General features: G+C 40.9%; 1 protein-coding gene across 1 annotated transcript; it reads left to right on the forward strand.

Annotated features, from left to right (window-relative positions):
* Positions 1–5,926: 5,926 nt before the first annotated feature.
* Positions 5,927–9,809, forward strand: OTOR (otoraplin). Its single transcript, XM_001137931.7, has 4 exons — positions 5,927–6,158; positions 6,509–6,648; positions 7,535–7,642; positions 8,735–9,809. The coding sequence occupies exons 1-4, from the start codon at positions 6,044–6,046 to the stop codon at positions 8,756–8,758; spliced, it is 387 nt and encodes a 128-aa protein (XP_001137931.1). The 5' UTR covers positions 5,927–6,043; the 3' UTR covers positions 8,759–9,809.
* Positions 9,810–17,971: the final 8,162 nt, after the last annotated feature.

Raw genomic sequence — 17,971 nt, forward strand, 5'->3', positions numbered from 1 at the left:
TGGCTGTATTGGAGCAGAAAGGCCAGGGTGGCTCACCTGGGGTGAGAATGAGGGGGGTGAATAGTAAGAGGGGTCGTGTAGGTCTTCTTCAGGATATGCTTATACTCTTGAGTGAAATGGGGAACTATTTTAGAGAATTTTTTTAAAGCGAGTTAGAATTTACATACAATAAAGTTCACTCATGTTAGTGTTCCATTTGATGAGTTTGGGCAATTGTATATAGTCATGTAATAATCAGTACAGAGCATTCCATCACCCCCAAAATTTCCCTTATACCCCTTTGCAGTCAATCTATTCCCCTCTACCCTTGGCCGTAGTCAACTACTGATCTGCTTTCTGTCCCAACAGTTTCGCCCTGTCTGGAATGCTTTGGAAATGTATCTACTGTTGCCTACATCAGCAGTTCCACCAATGAATGGGCATTTGGGTTCTCCAATTTGAGGCCATTAAGAAAGTGGCTATGAAAATTTACATACAAGTCTGGGCATATGTTCTGTTAGATTTCAAGCAGAAGAGTGATAAGTTAGTTTGATACAATTTCTAATTTATATAAAAGTTGCAGAAATAGTACACAGAACTCTCATAAACACTTCAAATTAATCATTAATGTTTCTAGGCTTCTGGGCTATTTGAGGTTGTGGTTACATTGACCTGATACCCCGTTATTCCATGGTACTTCAATGTGTGTTCTTAAGTACAAGACCACCCTCCCACATAACCACAATATGACCATCAAAACCAGGGAATGTGGCTGGGTGCGACGGCTCATGCCTGTAATCCCAGTGGTTTGGGAGGCTGAGGTGGGAGGGTCATGTAAGACCAACTGGGGCAACAGTGAGACCTTGTGTCTACAAAAAGTAAAAAAATAAGCTGGATGTGGTGGTGTGTGCCTGAAGTCCCAACTACTGGGGAGGCTGAGGCAGGAGGATTGCTTGAGCCCAGGAGGTTGAGGTTAACAGTTATGTGTGATCATACCACTATGCTGCAGTCCAGGCAACAGAGTGAGACCCTGTCTCAAACAAAACAGGAAATAATCCCATATTATCATCCAATCCAAGTTTTGTTTATATTCCAATAATGGCTCAAGAATCCAATCCAGGATTGTGTTGCATGTAGTTGTCATGTTTCTTTAGCCTCCTGCTGATTCCTCAGCTTCTCCTTGTCTTTCATGATGTGAATTTTATATAGAGATGGTCTGTCTACCTCTGGATATATCTACACAGTTATGTTAAAAACTATGAATGTCTAAGAATGTCTCTGCAGTCTTAACAGCACTGAGTTCATCCTGGCTCTCCCCCTTCCCCTGTGTATAAATCACTTCTCCACCAGTCCCATTAACTTCAATATATTATATTTGCTTATTTTCCCAAATCTTTCCTGTGCAATCAAACTCTATAAGGCTTCAATAGGGAGCAGGGGAAAGGAAAAAGGAGACAGCAATGCTTTAAAGAAGATTTGATCAAACTAAGATCTTTTGACCTTCCCTATCTCACCCATCTTTTGGGAGTGTGAGTTTTGAGGAATGATTGAAGGGAGTAGATGTTATTTAACATAGTGGTTCTTAACTTTGGCTGCATAATATAATCATCTGGGAGCCATTTTCAAATACCCATGCTCAATCTACACCCCAGATCAATTAGTCTCCAGGGATGAAACCTAGTCATCAATATTTTTATATAACCCCGTCCCCCCACCAAGGGTGATTCCCTTGTCACCCAAGGTTAAGAACTAAGAAAGCAGTCTCCTACTTTCATGAAGTAGGGTATCATAGATCATTGACTCAAATGGTGTTTTTCAAAAGTAGTATATTGATAAATAGAGGATAATGTTAACTCTGGAAATGGTTGTGATGCAGGGCAGGCAAGCCTCAAACTTGGGGCTTAGCCCAGGAGGATTCTTGGCTTCACCCAGGAAAGAATTCAAGGGTGAGCTCGTGGTGGTAAACAGCAGTCTTGGTAAATAGTGTTGCCCCTTGCAGAGCAGGGCTAATTCATACACGGTGTGCCCAGAGTTGGCAAAGTATTGGCTCTTGGCAACTGCATTTATACCCAGTTAAACTCACTTTCGGTCACATGCAAATTAAGGGGAGGCTCAATACAAATTGAGGGGCAGATTATTTAGAACTTTCTAGGAAAGGAGTAGTAACTTCTGGGTCATTGCCATGGAAAGGGGTGGTAATTTCCAGGTTGTTGCCATGGCATTTGTAACTGTCATGGCACTATGGGAGTGGCTTATGCTAATAAACAATGAAGACAGCTGAGGATCGCTTTTCTTGACATCTCCTTGTCCCTGCTGGTTTCTTCACTTTTTACTGCCTGGACCAGATCCTGTTCTGGTCAGCAGGGTGGTGACCAGAAAACAAGTTCTGCTGGTCTCCTACCTCAGTTGCAAGAAACTCAAAACTCCATTTTAAACTTTAAGCCTTATAGTATCTTCCGTTTGAGTATTTAACAAGCATTTGTTTTTCCTTGAAAATATATCCAGCCAAGACCTTATGAAGAATGTGAGCTAAAATTACGGTATTTTACTTGCCTGGAAACAGTACTTCTCAAATGTTAACGTGCATACAAGTGACTTGAGTATCTCGTTAAAACGTCGATTTAGATTGTGTCTCCGGGGTGAGGTCTGAGAAACTTCATTTCTATAAAGTGATGTCAAAGTCACTGGTCTGGGGACCATGTTTTGGTGGCAAGTTGCAAGACCCCAGAGTTTCTACCCTAATGATTTATTCAATGACTCTTAGAGGTGTTATCAATCTGTTTTTAAAGCCAGGGACTTTGCCCAGGGGAAAAATGCATGCATACACACACACACACACACACACACACACACCCCTATGCGTACAATTTCAGAGCAATTGTGCATTCATTCAGTGAATACCTATTTAATGCACACCAAGTATCTTTCCGGGTGCTAATGACAGAGTGAGGAACAAGATAGCAAAGATGCCTGCCTTGTGGAGCTTTCATTATAGTGTTGGTTGGAAGACAAACTAAGTAAATAAAGCAGGCATGTCAGCTATGATACATGCCTTAGGACAGTGTACTGCAGCCACGTGATACAGGGATTGGGTGGAGGAAGGTTTGAAGTGGCTCTTTTAAATTGTTCTGTCTGTGGAGGCATCTTGGCCAGGAACCTGAATGCTAGTATCTGGGGAAAAGCATCCTAGGCAGTAAGTTCGGAGCACCTGAAGAAGAAATGAGTTTAGTGTTTTCAAAAGTTAGAGAGAACTGGTATGGGAGGAACAGAGCGAGTGGAGGAGAGAGCAAAAGGTGAAATCCCAGAGGTAGAAGGGCCTGATCCTACAGGAGCTTGTAGGCCATGACAAGGAGGCTGCCTGCACTTGACCGAGCCCATGCTTAGATCCTAAAGGAGCCATGGCCTCCATTTAAGAACTCCAGACAGAGAATCTAATTTAGGAACTGAAGGGGGAAAATGTCATTTAGGGATTAAATGTTTGGAGAATGCATCTGAAAATCTAGAGGAACGAGTATGAAAACTGGGGCCAGAACCCTTACTGAACCCCCAGTGGCCCCAGTGTCTTCGGCATAACTGCCAGACACAGCTACTTGCTGAATTATTGCAAGTTCAAATTCCTATTTGCATGCAATTTTACTGAGAAGCCTCTAGCTTCTGTCCTGTCTCTGCCACTTTAGAATGCCAGAACACCACAAGCTTTCCCAGGCTGCACTCAGAAGGCTTGGTTATCTCATTACTTTATTTCTTCACCTTCAAATGTCCAATAATGGCTTCACGTTAGCATTAGCCTGATTTTCTAAGTTGTGATAGCTTGAATGTCACATTTTGCTTTTCATTTTTAATCATTTTATTCTGCTTTTGGGGGTCTGTATATGCTCCCCAATGGGGAGTTTTTGCAGTCCCCATTTCTTCAAGTGCCTCTTAAATGACAATTGTCTTTTAACTCTCCTATGCTGAGGGCTGGTTTGAGACTGGAACAGTCCATAAAACAGCTGCACAATCACGATTAAGAAGATTTAATCAATACTTTAGTTTTCCCAGAAATTTAGACCCTTAGATTGATTACAGGAGAAAAATTGGAAAGGCATTCTGCTTTCAAAAATAATATCGAATTCAATCTTTCCTTGATGTGAAACAGGAAATAAATGATTTATTCTAATTTGACAATTCCAAGTTGACAACAATGAATTGAAATAGCATTGAACCATGATCCCTCTGGTAACCTTTAGATAGGATGGTTCAAAATGACCACTTTAGGACAGGTGCAGTGGCTCATGCCTGTAATCCCAGCATTCTGGGAGGCTGAGGAGGGCGGATCACTTGAGGTCAGGAGTTTGAGACCAGGCTAGCCAATATGGTGAAACCCCGTCTCTACTAAAAATACAAAAATTAGCTGGGCATGGTGGTGCACACCTGCCAGCCCAGCTACTTGGGAGGCTGAGGCAGCAGAATTGCTTGAACCCTGGAGACAGAGGGTGCAGTGAGCCGAGATTGCGCCAGTGCACTCCATCCTGGGTGACAGAGCAATACTCTATCTCGAAAAAAAAAAAAAAAAAAAAGCAACAAAAAACAAAAAGACCACTCTGGCATTTGCTGTGCCTCAGTTTCCTTGTCTATAATGAAGGTATGAATAAAACAGACTTTCCAATCAGGACCAGCTATATAAAAGATCCTCCCTTGAAAGTCACACACACACACACAGCCACACACACACACACAGCCACACACACACACTCACAGCCACACATACCCACACCCATACCCACACCAAAACTCTTTTACATACACACACAGATGCACTCAAACCAATACAACTCTATCACACACACACATATACCCAAAACAAAAAACCTTTTTATTATATTTTGCCTTACCAATTTATCCCTTGGGAAATTGTATTGCACAAAATTATTTAGTAAGTTAAATTCTTGTCCCTCATTTTATGAGGTTACGACTTTGGGGTTGGGGGAGAAGGTACTGCTCCGAAGTCACATCATCAACCAAGGTGGAGAGGGCATCCTGAGAGGGATCTCTATTCTAGAAGCAATGGATAAGAACAGGGGAAGGGCCACCTTATGGGAGAGATGCCAGCCTCAAACACCCTATAAAAAGCAGTAACTTACTGTCTGTCTCTTCTAATAGAAAGCAACACTTGGGGCCAAAATATTTTTTTTTAATTTACTGCTATATCTTTAGTGCCCAGAACAAAACCTGGCACAGTAAGTGCTCAGTAAATATTTGCTGAATAGATGGAGCTAGGGACTGGCGGTTCCACTTTGGTGCCTCTAGGAGTGCTCCTCTCCCCATGGGAAACATGCTCAGAAGCAGGAAGTTCCAGGTAACATAAACTTGTAACTTCACTCTCTTCTCTTTGACCTGTCACCCTTGAGCATTTGAGACTGAATTGCAAAAGTCTTAGAGAGAAGAGGTAGGGGAAAGATTGACCTATTTTTCCCAACCCACCCATCTCTTTCCCCACTAGTAGGGTCTAAATGGGGCATCAACTAGTATGTTAGAATTCATCTCTAGCCTGGGACAGGCATGCCTTCTAAGAATCCTATCATGAAAGATTTGTAAGCATAAGAATCCTTCATTTATCTATTATGTAAATCCAGATTTATTAATTGAATTTGTTTAAATCAAATTATTTGTGCTATAGATCTCACATTTTCAACAAATTCCTACAACTAGTATGTCTTTGCTCATAAGCTGAAAGAAAATTAGGGGTGAATTAAAACTAAAAATGGTTTGAAATTCTCATAGTCCTCTCAACAAAGCCCTACTGATTGATGCAATAGACCACTGCTAAAGCAGCTTTAACAATAGTGGACCATTTTGGATATTATCTGTGTGTAGAAAGACACAGAGTTTGACTCTGTTTGGAAAATCAGACGCTAAATAGCCCCTGAAGCCGAGTAGCCTGTTATGAAAACGGAGGGGTGGTAGGCCCTTCTAATTGGCCAGGGTATTTACCCAGAGCTCTGGCTTTCACATAAAAGGCAGGAACCACTGAAGTCAGTCCCTGCTTCCAGTCACAGTTCAAGTTAAAACAGAAAAAAGGAAGATGGCAAGAATATTGTTACTTTTCCTCCCGGGTCTTGTGGCTGTATGTGCTGTGCATGGAATATTTATGGACCGTCTAGCTTCCAAGAAGCTCTGTGCAGATGATGAGTGTGTCTGTAAGGACTTTTTTATGCTTTTCATTATCTTTCTATTACATAATTGAAAATATATCCACTAATAGCATAAAATCGAATTGTACTTTGAAGTGAATCTCCTCCAATGTGTATGTTATCAGCTTTGTTTCTTCTGGTCTGCGTGTTTGGTGTCTTACTATGGAGAATTCACTTGGCTGAGTTTTGTTGCAGCTTTAATATCTTGGCTGTCTTCTTTCTCTTGGATAGACACCAGCTATGAACTGGGAATTATCAGTCACTCTGATTTTCTAGTTTTTCTAATATACATTGCCTTTTACTGTTATAAAATTCAGGAGCCTAAAATGTAATCATTTAAAATTTTTTTCTTCCAGATACTATTTCTCTGGCTAGTGCTCAAGAAGATTATAATGCCCCGGACTGTAGATTCATTAACGTTAAAAAAGGGCAGCAGATCTATGTGTACTCAAAGCTGGTAAAAGAAAATGGAGCTGGAGAATTTTGGGCTGGCAGTGTAAGATGAGATAATTTAAACACCTATTGACGCATATTGCTCTTAACTTTTCCTTGATTACCTACCTTCAACGTTTTTTAATGCTTAATACTAGTTGTTAAGAACCATGTAGTGATTGTAGATGGAAATGCAAAAATGCAGGTATATTTGCTATTGCATTTTAAAGAAAGAAAGATCAATTTCGTAACAAAACCAAATGTAGGTTAATGTGATATTTTGGCAAAAAAAAAGTCAAATACATGGGGGCTTAAACATCCCAAAGAATTTGAATCTTATCCGAAAACGTCTGAGAAGATTTGCCAAGTAGAAGGCATGTGTGTTGGCAGTGAGTCTAAGTATCAATATTCTTTTAGGAAACTTTGCACCCTAATTAATTCGAAAGAATCAGCGTTCTTCAGTTAAAATATACAGGGGCGGTCCCTGGGGAGGGATGAAGCAGGGATGATTTTCTGTCCTCATCTGCAACCCTAAAGGTAAGTTCTAAATTAATGAAGGATTAAATTTAAAGCCATTTGAATTGTTGAAAACTGAGAAATTTGCATCATTTAAAATAAGTGTCTACAGTACTTTAAAAAAAGTACTGTCTTTATATATTTATTTATGGGTTCAAAAAAGATTTCAGGCAACTCACAAGACTGCGTAAAATAAAGTCATGCTAAAGTAGTGAAATAAGACTGGGCCACTAAACAGTAGATGCACAATTCCTGCGGTTTAACTTAGTGCTCCAAGTAAACTTCGGATTTGCCGCAGAGCCCCCTGGACCCCGGAGTGAAAGGGAGGTATTGGCAGCTATGATTCTCACCATCAGCAAAGAGGATGCCTGCGAGTTTCTCAGAAGACACTCAGCATCAGCTTTTTCCTGATTGCTATTCTTCTGGGCACTTAGGTTTATGGTGATGGCCAGGACGAGATGGGAGTCGTGGGTTATTTCCCCAGGAACTTGGTCAAGGAACAGCGTGTGTACCAGGAAGCTACCAAGGAAGTTCCCACCACGGTAAGCATCTCAAAAGTGACTAGACAAGGACTCAGATCTTGGGGCAATGTAGGCTGGTGTTAAAAATGCATCATGCAACTTACAAGTTGTATAGAACAAAGCCTCCAACTTTCAGTGGCGACTTTTCTGAGATAATGAGGTTTGGGGGACCATTTATAACTACTGTCAACGTTGAAAGATGAGTAAACTTTCTCTATACCACCCCCTTTTGTTTTATTTCAATTTACTATTTTTTGTCTCATCTTTTTTCTATATTTTTTCAGCTTTATTGGGTTATAATTAACAAACAAAAATTGCATACATTTAATGCATACATTATGTTTTGATATACATTGTGAAATGATCATCACATTCAAGCTAGTTAACACATACATCCCCTCACATAGTTACCTTTGTGTGTGTGTGTGTGTGTGTGTGTGTGTGTAAACATTAAGATCTGCCCTCTTAGCAAATTTCAAGTATACAATACAGTACCTCTTTTGTTTTAGATGCAAGTTATCTTGCAAAGCAGTCTATGTAACAAATAAAGAAACCAAAGTCAGCACTAACTGACTCTTACAGATGGTTTTCACTAAAGATAGGCTGAAAAAAAATTATCATGTTTTTGATCAAATCGAAATATTCTAGAACAATCTTTGAATGTCTTATTTTTGTGGTAAATAGATTCTATTTATGTATGAAATAAAGTTATACTCTTCCTAATGCCCTGGGGTCCTGTAAACTCAGGACAGAAAGAAAAGATGCTTTCTGAGCTACTTTGCAAGGTGCTTGTTTTGAAGTGATTCTTCTGGAGCTAATTGCTGTGCTGCAAACACTGCTCATCCTACACAAATGGGACTCACTTGTCATCACTTCTTAGCATTAAGCTGAAATCTGTCAGATAACTGCAAATTAAAGGTTCATTTGAGGACCTTCATTGTAAGTAGTTTTTGACTTGAAGTGGTAAATATTTCATATTTTTGGGGGGTCAACCTTTACTTACTTTAAATCCAAATTTCTCTGATTAGATATTATTTTAAATACAGAATCTACATCTGTTTTTTAGCCTAGGCTATTTCGTTCAATCTTTTTTTGTTTTTGTTTTTTTTCCAGGATATTGACTTCTTCTGCGAGTAATAAATTAGTTAAAACTGCAAATAGAAAGAAAACACCAAAAATAAAGAAAAGAGCAAAAGTGGCCAAAAAATGCATGTCTGTAATTTTGGACTGACGTTTTAAGAATTTGTTACCTTACAGAAGAGCAAGGGCTTAGGGGTTGGAGGTGGCAGATAAAAGAGGATTTTCAACTCAAATCTTGTTTCCTGCTGGCCTGGTCTGCCCACGAGCTAGAGCGGGGAAATGTTGAGCTCAAATGGGTAAATTGAGACCAGAAAATTATTTTTTCAACCTAGAGAATCTCCTCTTACAGGGGGATGCATATAACAGATCATGTATGTGTAGTTATTTCTAAGTAGTAATTCTTCCCAGCTCTTTGATTTGCCATATATAAAATAGGTGGGTCGTATGTCTTCCCTTTAGACATGATGTTTTCTACTCATTTGTCTCTCTGGCCAATTGAATTATTAATAAAAGGTCTGTATTATCAAAGAGTATTCTAGTATTTTTGTTACTTTTAATATTTGATGCCTTTTGGAGGTAAAGCTGTTGGGGGAAGAAGAGTTTTTGGACCCATAGATGTTTGGATGATGTCTCTAATTTGTCATTTAGAAAAATCTCAAAAATGATTTCAGTTGAATAACTTGCCTTTTAAATGATCAATTTACTTCTCCCCCAATTTTAAAGAAGTATGTGTATATTTAATAGGGGAAGGTAGTTTATGGAAATATTTTTAATGGAATAGTTTTCCCTTAATATGTATCCTTGCTGGATATTATTCAAGCTTCAAGTCATCAAAAGACCCAGAAAAAAAAAAGTCTGTAGGTTATTTTCTCTACTTCTATTTCAACTTTGAATTTCCTCTTCCTGTACAAATTCCTCTAGTCAAGTGTGATATATCAAGAAATCTGAGGAGGATGCAGGTTTTGTGGTCCTGATGGGCCCACAAGTTTTTCTATATTTAACTGGAAATATGCTTTGATTTTGTGTTATTAATATAATTCTTTTGATGTAGTCATGAGTTTTTCTTTGTTTGCATATAATTAAAATGCCTGTACTCTACTTAATGTCACAATTTCTGAGTTTTTTCTTAAACATTTTTCACCTTAGAGAATGAAAGTGTGGGGGAGTTGGGAATGAAGCTTGTTTTTCAGTTCTCTGTGATCTGGACATCCCCTAAGCATGAAGAAGAGAGCAGAAGAGGGCATTTAGGGTGAGCCACAGACTTGGCCCAGGGTCATTTTTTAGCTCCGTCAGCTGTGATTTTGGGTGAATATCTTTTTACCAAATTCTTATGTAGGTCGGTCAAGTAAAGTACCAAAATGCAAAACACAATAAAACAAAATACCAATGTTTATTTGTTTCTATTTTACTTTATTCCAAAGAGGTTTCAAGTAGCATCTAGGGCTCTCGACACAATTTTAGACTAAGAGGTATTTATCCTACTTCTGCTTCTATCTGCCTCTCACTTCCTGGCCTTTCCATTCCAGAAACACCCAGAACACCTGAGGTGCCCAGCACCCCCATTGCTCCCACCTGGCCTTAGGCACACAGCTTCACTCCCCATGCATGGGGCTTCCAGGGCAGAACTCCCTCCTTAACTCAGTCAGCTCCAACCCATCAAAACTGAGCTCATCCAGGAGTTGGAAGGTCATTGACTGATTTCTATCTTCTGGGGCCTATCTGCATTAAAAGAAAGCAAGCACTTGCAGGACTTTAAACACTCATCTGTCCTCTAAAAATGCAAATGGCCAACCCTGGACCAGCAGCAGCAGCAGGTGGTCCTCACCTGGGAGCTGGTTAGCAGGCAGAATCTCTGCCCACTGCATGCCTTCTGTGTCAAAATATGCACTTTTAACAATAACTCAGGGGATTCCTGTGCTCTTTAAAGATTGAGAAACACTAATTTTAGTTCCCTCTACTCATCTTACAGAAAAAGAAAGAAACAAAAGGCTAGAGTATATAGGAGATACAGCAACTCTCTCCAAATTAAACAACAGGATTGCAACATTCCTATCAGTACTTTTCCAACCCTATCACAGCACTGTCTTGATTCTCCACTGATGTCTACCCAGAGAAAAGGGGGCAGAATGGTGCCAGGGTGAGAGTTTGTGGGCAATGAGGCCTTTGGGACCCCTTTCCATTTGATGAATTGTTTTTCTCCCTTTCCCACTAAGAGAAAGGGCATCTTCACACCTCTAAAATGTTGTCAACTGTTAACATAAAAAGAATTTTAGTCTAACCCTAACTTGTAGGCTTCCTTGATACTCCAAGCTAAATGATATATATCTATATATCTCTCTATTTATCTATATTAAATACGTATATATTTTAAGCAGCCCAAGTCTTTGCCTTAGTTTATTAATCATGTACCAGGTAGTTGGGCCTGGCCACTTGAGTACCTGTGACCCAGCTCCATTGTGGAGAGTCCCCAGCTATGCAAACTCATTCTGTTTTAGCCAAGATTAAACAGAACAAGGGCGCTGCTACTGTTTATCTTTTAGTCTAAAGATAGTTAATTTCGTGTAGGAAGGGCTTAAGTTTTACTATGCAGCTCGTACTGCCTCCTTGTGGGAGAGAAAGAAGACATTTAATCCTCCATCTCTGACCTCACAGAGTATGGGAAGTAAGACATCTACCTATAGAAGAATAAAGAACCATTGCAGAGCAGTGGATGTGGGGAGGAAAGGCAGGTAGGTTTCATGAGCCAGCTTGGGGCAAGTGGTAGACTTTGCCTACAGCAGAGCCCTTGCAAGGCATTACCAGGGCAGGATGAGGCAAGTTAAGAAACTGATCAGAGGTGAGAGGAGTCAGGGCATGGCACATGATAGTTGGCAACAAAATGAAATCATGTTGAAAGGAAATGCGTTGGGTGGCACTGGTGGCTCAGAAAAGCGAGGTGATGATAAAAGATCCCAGGGCATCTTGGAGCTTTGAAATAACTGGGCTGCCGTTTTCTAGCTGTGTATACTTAGATAAGGTTCTGACTATAACTGCAGGACCAGCCCAAACAGGACCCACTCTGTCGATAACAAAATGTTGAGTTGTCTTTTAAGTATAACAGAGCCCAAAACTGCAAGTCCTATTGCCTAGGCCTGCACAATACAAAAAGCTTTGACCTCTAACAATACTCAAAACCAACAAATCCTCCCTTTGGAGCCAAGAAGACCAGGACAGGACTGGAACATGAATGCCAGAACACTTTCAGAAGTGAGGGGTCTGTTGGCCCTAAAGATCTGGGGTTAAAATCCTCCTTAACATACCTTTCTGTAAATGGTCAAATTTAAAGCCCTCCAATCAGACCCAGCCAAGCCAACATTCCCAGATCCTTTCTCTTGCCCACTGTGATGGTTAATATTGAGTGTCAACTTGATTGGATTGAAGGGTGCAAAGTATTGTTCCTGGGTGTGTCTGTGAGAGTGTTGCCAAAGGAGATTAACATTTGAGTCAGTGGACTGGGAGAGGCAGACCCACCTTCAATTTGGGTGGGCACCATCTAATCAGCTGCCAGCATGGCTAGGATAAAAACAGGCAGAGGAACATGGAAGGACGAGACTGGCTGAATATTCCGGCTTTCATCTTTCTCTTGTGCTGGATGCTTCCTGCCGTCGAATGTTGGGCTCCAAGATCTTCAGCTTTTGAACTCTTGGACTTACACAAGTGGTTTGCCAAGGGCTCTTGGGCCGTCGGACACAGACCGAAGACTGCACTGTCGGCTTCCCTACTTTTGAGGTTTTGGGACTCAAACTGGCTTTCTTGCTCCTCAGCTTGTAGATGGCCTACTGTGGGACTTCACTTTGTGATCACGTGTGCCAATTCTCCTAGTAAACTCCCCTTCATATACACATATACCCTATTAGTTCTGTCTTTTTAGAGAACCCTGACTAATATAGCCACTGGCCCCCAGAATCTCATGTTCTTCTCACATTGCAAAATACAATAATCCCTTCTCAACAGTCTCCCCAAATTTTAACTCATCCCAATATTAACTCAAAGTCCAAAGCCCAAAGTCTCATCTGAGACTCAGGCCACATTCCTCCCATCTATGAGCCTGTAACATTAAAAAAAAAAATTATTTACTTCCAAGCTACAATGGTGGTACAGGCATTTGGTAAAAATTCCCATTCTCAGAGGGAGAAATAGGCCAAAAGAAGAGGGCAGCAGACCCTACACAAGTTTAAAACTCAGTAGGGCAGACTTTAAACCTTAAAGCTCCAAAATAATCCTTGACTCCATGTCCTGTATCCAAGGCACACTGGTGCAAGGGGTGGGCTCTCAAGGCCTTGGGCAGCTCCACCCCTGTGGTTTTGCAGGGTATAGCCCCCATGGATGCTTTCATGGGTTGAAGTTGAGTGCCTGTGGCTTTTTCAGGCTCAAGGTGCAAGCTGCTGTTGGCTCTATCACTCTGGGGTCTGGAGGGTGGTGGCCCCATTCCCACAGCTCCACTAGGCAGTGCTCCAGTAAGGACTCTGTGTGGGAGCTCCAACCCCATATCTCCTCTCAGCACTGCCCTAGTAGAGTTTCTCTGTGGGGCTCTGGTACTCCTGCAGCAGGCTTCTACCTGACCACCCAGGCTTTCTAGTAAATCCTTTAAAATCCAGGTAGAATCTCCCAAGCTTCCTTCACTCTTTTGCTCTGTGTATCTGTAAGCTTAATACCACATAGAAGCCACTAAGGCTTACAGCTTATGTCTTCTGGAGCAACAGCCCAAGCTGTATCTGGAGCCTTCTGAGCTGCAACCAGAGCTGGAGGAGCCAAGGTGCAGGCAGCAGCATCCTGAGGTGGCACAAGGCAGCAGTACCCTGGGCAAGGCCTCTGAAACCATTCTTTTTTCCTCCTAGGCCTCTGGGCCTGTGATGGGAAGGGCTGCCTCAAAGGTTCCTGAAATGCCTTCAAGACTTTTTGCCTGTTGCCTTGACTATTAGCATTTGACTCCCTTTTAGTCATGCAATTCACTCTAGCAAGGGTTGCTTCCCAGCCTGCTTGGATTCCTTTCCTGAAAATGCTTGTTCCTTCTTTAAGACATGGCCAGGCTGCAAATATTCCAAATTTCTACGTTCTACTTTCCTTTTAGTTATAAGTTCCAACTTTAAGTCAGTATTTTGCTTCCATCTCTGATTGCAGGTTGGTAGATATGGCAGCCATGCCATATCTTGAATGCTTTGCTGCTTAGCGATGTCTTCTGCCACGTACACCCTAGGTCATCATTTTTGAGTTTACTCTTCTACAAATCCCTAGGACATGGACACAGTGCAGCCAACTTCTTTGCTGGGATGTAACACAGATGTAACCTTAGCTCCAGTTCCCACTAAATTCCTAATTTCCATCTGAGACCTTGTCAGTTTGGCCTTCGCTGTCCATATTTCTATCTACATTTTGGTCAGAACTATTTAACCAGTATCCAAGAAGTTCTAAATTTTCTCTCATCTTCCTGTCTTCATCTGAGCCCTCCAAACTCTACCAACCTCTGCCTGTTACCCAGTTCCAAAGCCACTTCCACATTTTCAGGTATTTTTATAGCAATTCCAGACTCTTTGGTACCAATTTTCTGTGTTTGTCCATTTTGCATTGCTATAAAGAAATATCGGAGACTGGATAATTCATAAAGAAAAGAGGTTTATTTGGCTCCTGATTCTGCAGGCTGTATAGGAAGCATGGCACTGGCATCTGCTTGGCTTCTGGTGAGGCCTCAAGAAGCTGGTACTCAGGTGGAAAGTGAAAGGAGGGCAAGCATGTCATACAGTCAGAGAGGGAGCAAGAGAGAGGAGAGGGGAGGAGGTGCCAGGCTTTTTAAAACAACCAGCTCTCACACAAACAAATAGAGCTAGAACCCACTCATTACCTTGGGGAGGGCACCAAGCCATTCATGAATAATCCACCCCCATGACCCAAACACCTCCCACCAGGCCCCGCCTCCAACATTGTGGATTACATTTAAACATGAGATTTGGAGGGGACAAACATCAAACCACATCACCATCTTAGCAAGGATCACCATCTTAGCAAGGATGGTGATATGGTTTGGATGTTTGTCTTCTCCAAAGCTCATGTAACAACATCTCTGGGGGAAACAGTCTCCAAAAGAGAGTTTCTCACCACAGTGTAAGCACCTTGAGTTTCCATAGCTTGATGACAATTGCTATGAGGACAGAAGTGTATTCTGTCCCTCTGCGTTCTTGATGCTAGAAGTCCAAGTCTCTGGTTAGAAATTTTGAACCTCACTCTGATAAGAGTCTTGTGCAAGATCCAAAGCACAGTGAAGACAGAATGCCTCCATAGACCACAACAGGTGCCCATCTGGAGACTGAAGTACTGTGGCTTTTACTCCTTTGTATTAGTCTGTTCTCACGCTGTTAATAAAGGCATACCTGAGGCTGGGTAATACATAAAGAAAAAAGGTTTAATTGACTTACAGTTTCACACAGCTGGGGAGGCCTCAGGAAATTTACAATCATGGTGGAAGGGGAAGCAAACATGTCCTTTTTCACATGGCAGCAGGAGAGAGAATGAGAGCCGAACAAAGGGGGAAGTCCCTTATAAAAGCCTTATAAAATCATCAGATCTCATGAGCTAGTGAGAACTCACTCACTATCACAAGAACAGTATGGAGGAAACTGCTTCCATGATTCAATTATCTCCACCTAGTCCCGCCCTTGATGTGTGGGGATTATTACAATTCAAGGTGAGATTTTGGGTGGGGACCCAGCCGAACCATATCATCCTCCAAAAAAGTATACATGGGTGGGGGATGCATGCCAATGAGAAGTTTATTCTGGGTAGATTACGAGATTGCGTGATTTTATATTGGATACAACTTTGTTAAGTAATCCTATAATAAATACGAGTGATTTGAATAGGCTATGTTTTACTGGTTTCCTTATATTACGTAAATGTCAGTGGAATACATGAAGTGGGGATCATTATAGGTCTCAGAACCTCAGGAATTTTTCCACATTGTGAGGAATGATGGCTCAGGCTTCTTTTGTTTGTGGGACCATGTTCAACTAACCACTTGCTTCCCAATTCACTTATCTAAAAAATGGGTAATGCCTTTGGAGGGTAACTATCTTTGGGATAATTGTGAGCATTAAGTTAGATACTGTATGCAAAATCACCCAGCACACTACACAGTACACGGTTGTATGTAATAAATGGTAGTAAAATTAAATTTTAAAATGAGAGGGTTTTAAAACATTTTGAAATGTTTGAAGAACTAGACTTCTTTTTAGTGAATTAGAAGTATATCTTGAGCATCTTTTCCTTCTAGAACACTCTTGCTTTTCTCCACAGTTTTTTTCTGAAATGGTCTGCAAGGCATGTTACTAATACTTTGCATAACAGTGAAAACTCTCTTTCTCTCTCTCTCTCTGTTTCTTGACAAATGTTATTCTTAATGTCTGGGTGGGCACTAGGCAAAAGAGATCAAACCAGGAAGGTTTTGTTCTCTTATATGCTCCCATGTTCCTACCTTAAGTCCTTCTCTCCCTCAGTCTCTTGGATCCTGGAATGAATAACATTGCAAATGGCAGGAGGCCATTCTACTCTCCCTGCTGTCCTACACCCAGCCAATGGTGACTTCACTCGACTTTAGCCAATTCTGTGAGCACTTGTCCTTGGGATGACTAATACAAAAGTGGCCAGTGATCCTTTTGAATAAAACATTTATAGTGCTGTAGAAATTATTAATAATGGCCTAGTTAATGGGTCTTTACATCTGCAGGACACCTCATTTTCAGTGTATGGGCTTTTGAGTTCCCTTTCTTGGCTACTTCATGGAAACAAACCTTCAGGAAATAGCAAGAAAGAGCAATTTAAGGCAGGGCTTCGATTACCTGCTGAAAGCACCTTAAGCTCCTCCCTGAAGACTGGGCAGCATATTGCTGCTGTAATAGCACTCCTTTTGTTAAAAGTTATATCTCTTTTTCAAGGGGCATGTGGTTGAAACTGCTACTTTTGCTTTCTGCAAAACTGTAAGAGGTAAGTCAGAAATCAGAATCCCCATCAGATATTAAGATTAGAAACCAATCCTTTAAATGCCTGGCCAGGAATTCATAAGATCCTTTCTGAAGCAGGCCTAGCAAGACTTTTTTCAGAATTGCTGTGTGAAATGGCAAAATGAAATGGAATAACTGAAGTAATTGTTGGAATTGTCAGTAGAGTTTTACCAGAAACATTTGGGTTATTGTAGTCACCATCCCCCTACAATCCCTCCTTCCCACTCCTGAACTGCTTTTGTGAAGACATAGTCTGTGTGAAAAATATCTGAGTCACAGATGACTTCGTTCATTGTTCACAATGAACATTGTGACTAAATTTAGCAGCAGTTTTTGTGCAGTAAAGTTTTAGAACACCATGGCGTATTTCCTAAGCTTAGAAGATGAGAGTGTCATTCCCTCTAGCATCACCCACTTCTGACCTCAGATAAATGGGGCCCATCACTGCTTCTAAGGTTTATTGGCTGAGGGGATGTGAATATCCTCAGGGATCAGGTTTAGTACAGGGAAATATTTAGCTTATTCATGTAGTATTTAAACTAATCTCTGGAGGAAGTAGGTATTTCTGCTATGAGTGGAGAGAAGAAATAAGATCAAATGCACTAGGAAAAAAATCTCATTTCTTCAACCATCATCCTCATCTATCTGAAAATGGTGGAAAAAATAAGAAAAAAGCTAATAATCTTCCTTATTATACCACTGAAACACAATTTCACCACATAAAGGTCTTCTGGGCTGCATCCCCTGCAAATACCATAGTATATCAGTAACTTAATCAGAAAAATGATATATTGATCCACACACTTTATATAATCTACACTCTATGTAATCTAGCCCATTATTAACAAAGAGAATGCTCCCTGTCTTTTGATTTAAATATTTTTCTAAATGGAAATTACTTTTCTGTCACACGTGAGCAATTGTTTTAATCATTTTTCTCAAGCGCACGCTATGCTAAAGTCAGCATGTTGTGGGGGTAAAAAATTAGGTGGTGCTGCTAATGTCTCACCACTTCTCCCTCCTTCCATCTCTTCCAACTCTCCCTCCCTTTTCTCTATTCACTTCAGCTTATGAATTTATAATGGCCAAATGAATCAGTTGAGATGAGAATGCTGATTTGCTTGAGCAATGCTATGTTGAACTGGGAAAAAAAAATAAAAAGCCAATGTTGGGGCTTAGGTTTCTACAAACCAAAGGCAGAAATCCTGAGTCACAGCCAGGTTTTTCCCCCGTGAAACAC

The sequence above is a fragment of the Pan troglodytes genome, chromosome 21 (genome assembly GCF_028858775.2).
Source record: "Pan troglodytes isolate AG18354 chromosome 21, NHGRI_mPanTro3-v2.0_pri, whole genome shotgun sequence".
NCBI lineage: Eukaryota > Metazoa > Chordata > Mammalia > Primates > Hominidae > Pan > Pan troglodytes.

Coding starts and splice junctions, on each gene's coding strand:
- OTOR (XM_001137931.7), top strand. CDS start 6,044: ATGGCAAGAATATTGTTACTTTTCCTCCCGGGTCTTGTGGCTGTATGT. Junction 6,649..7,534: donor GAGAATTTTGGGCTGGCAGT/GTAAGATGAGAT, acceptor CTGGGCACTTAG/GTTTATGGTGATGGCCAGGA. Junction 7,643..8,734: donor CCAAGGAAGTTCCCACCACG/GTAAGCATCTCA, acceptor TTTTTTTTCCAG/GATATTGACTTCTTCTGCGA.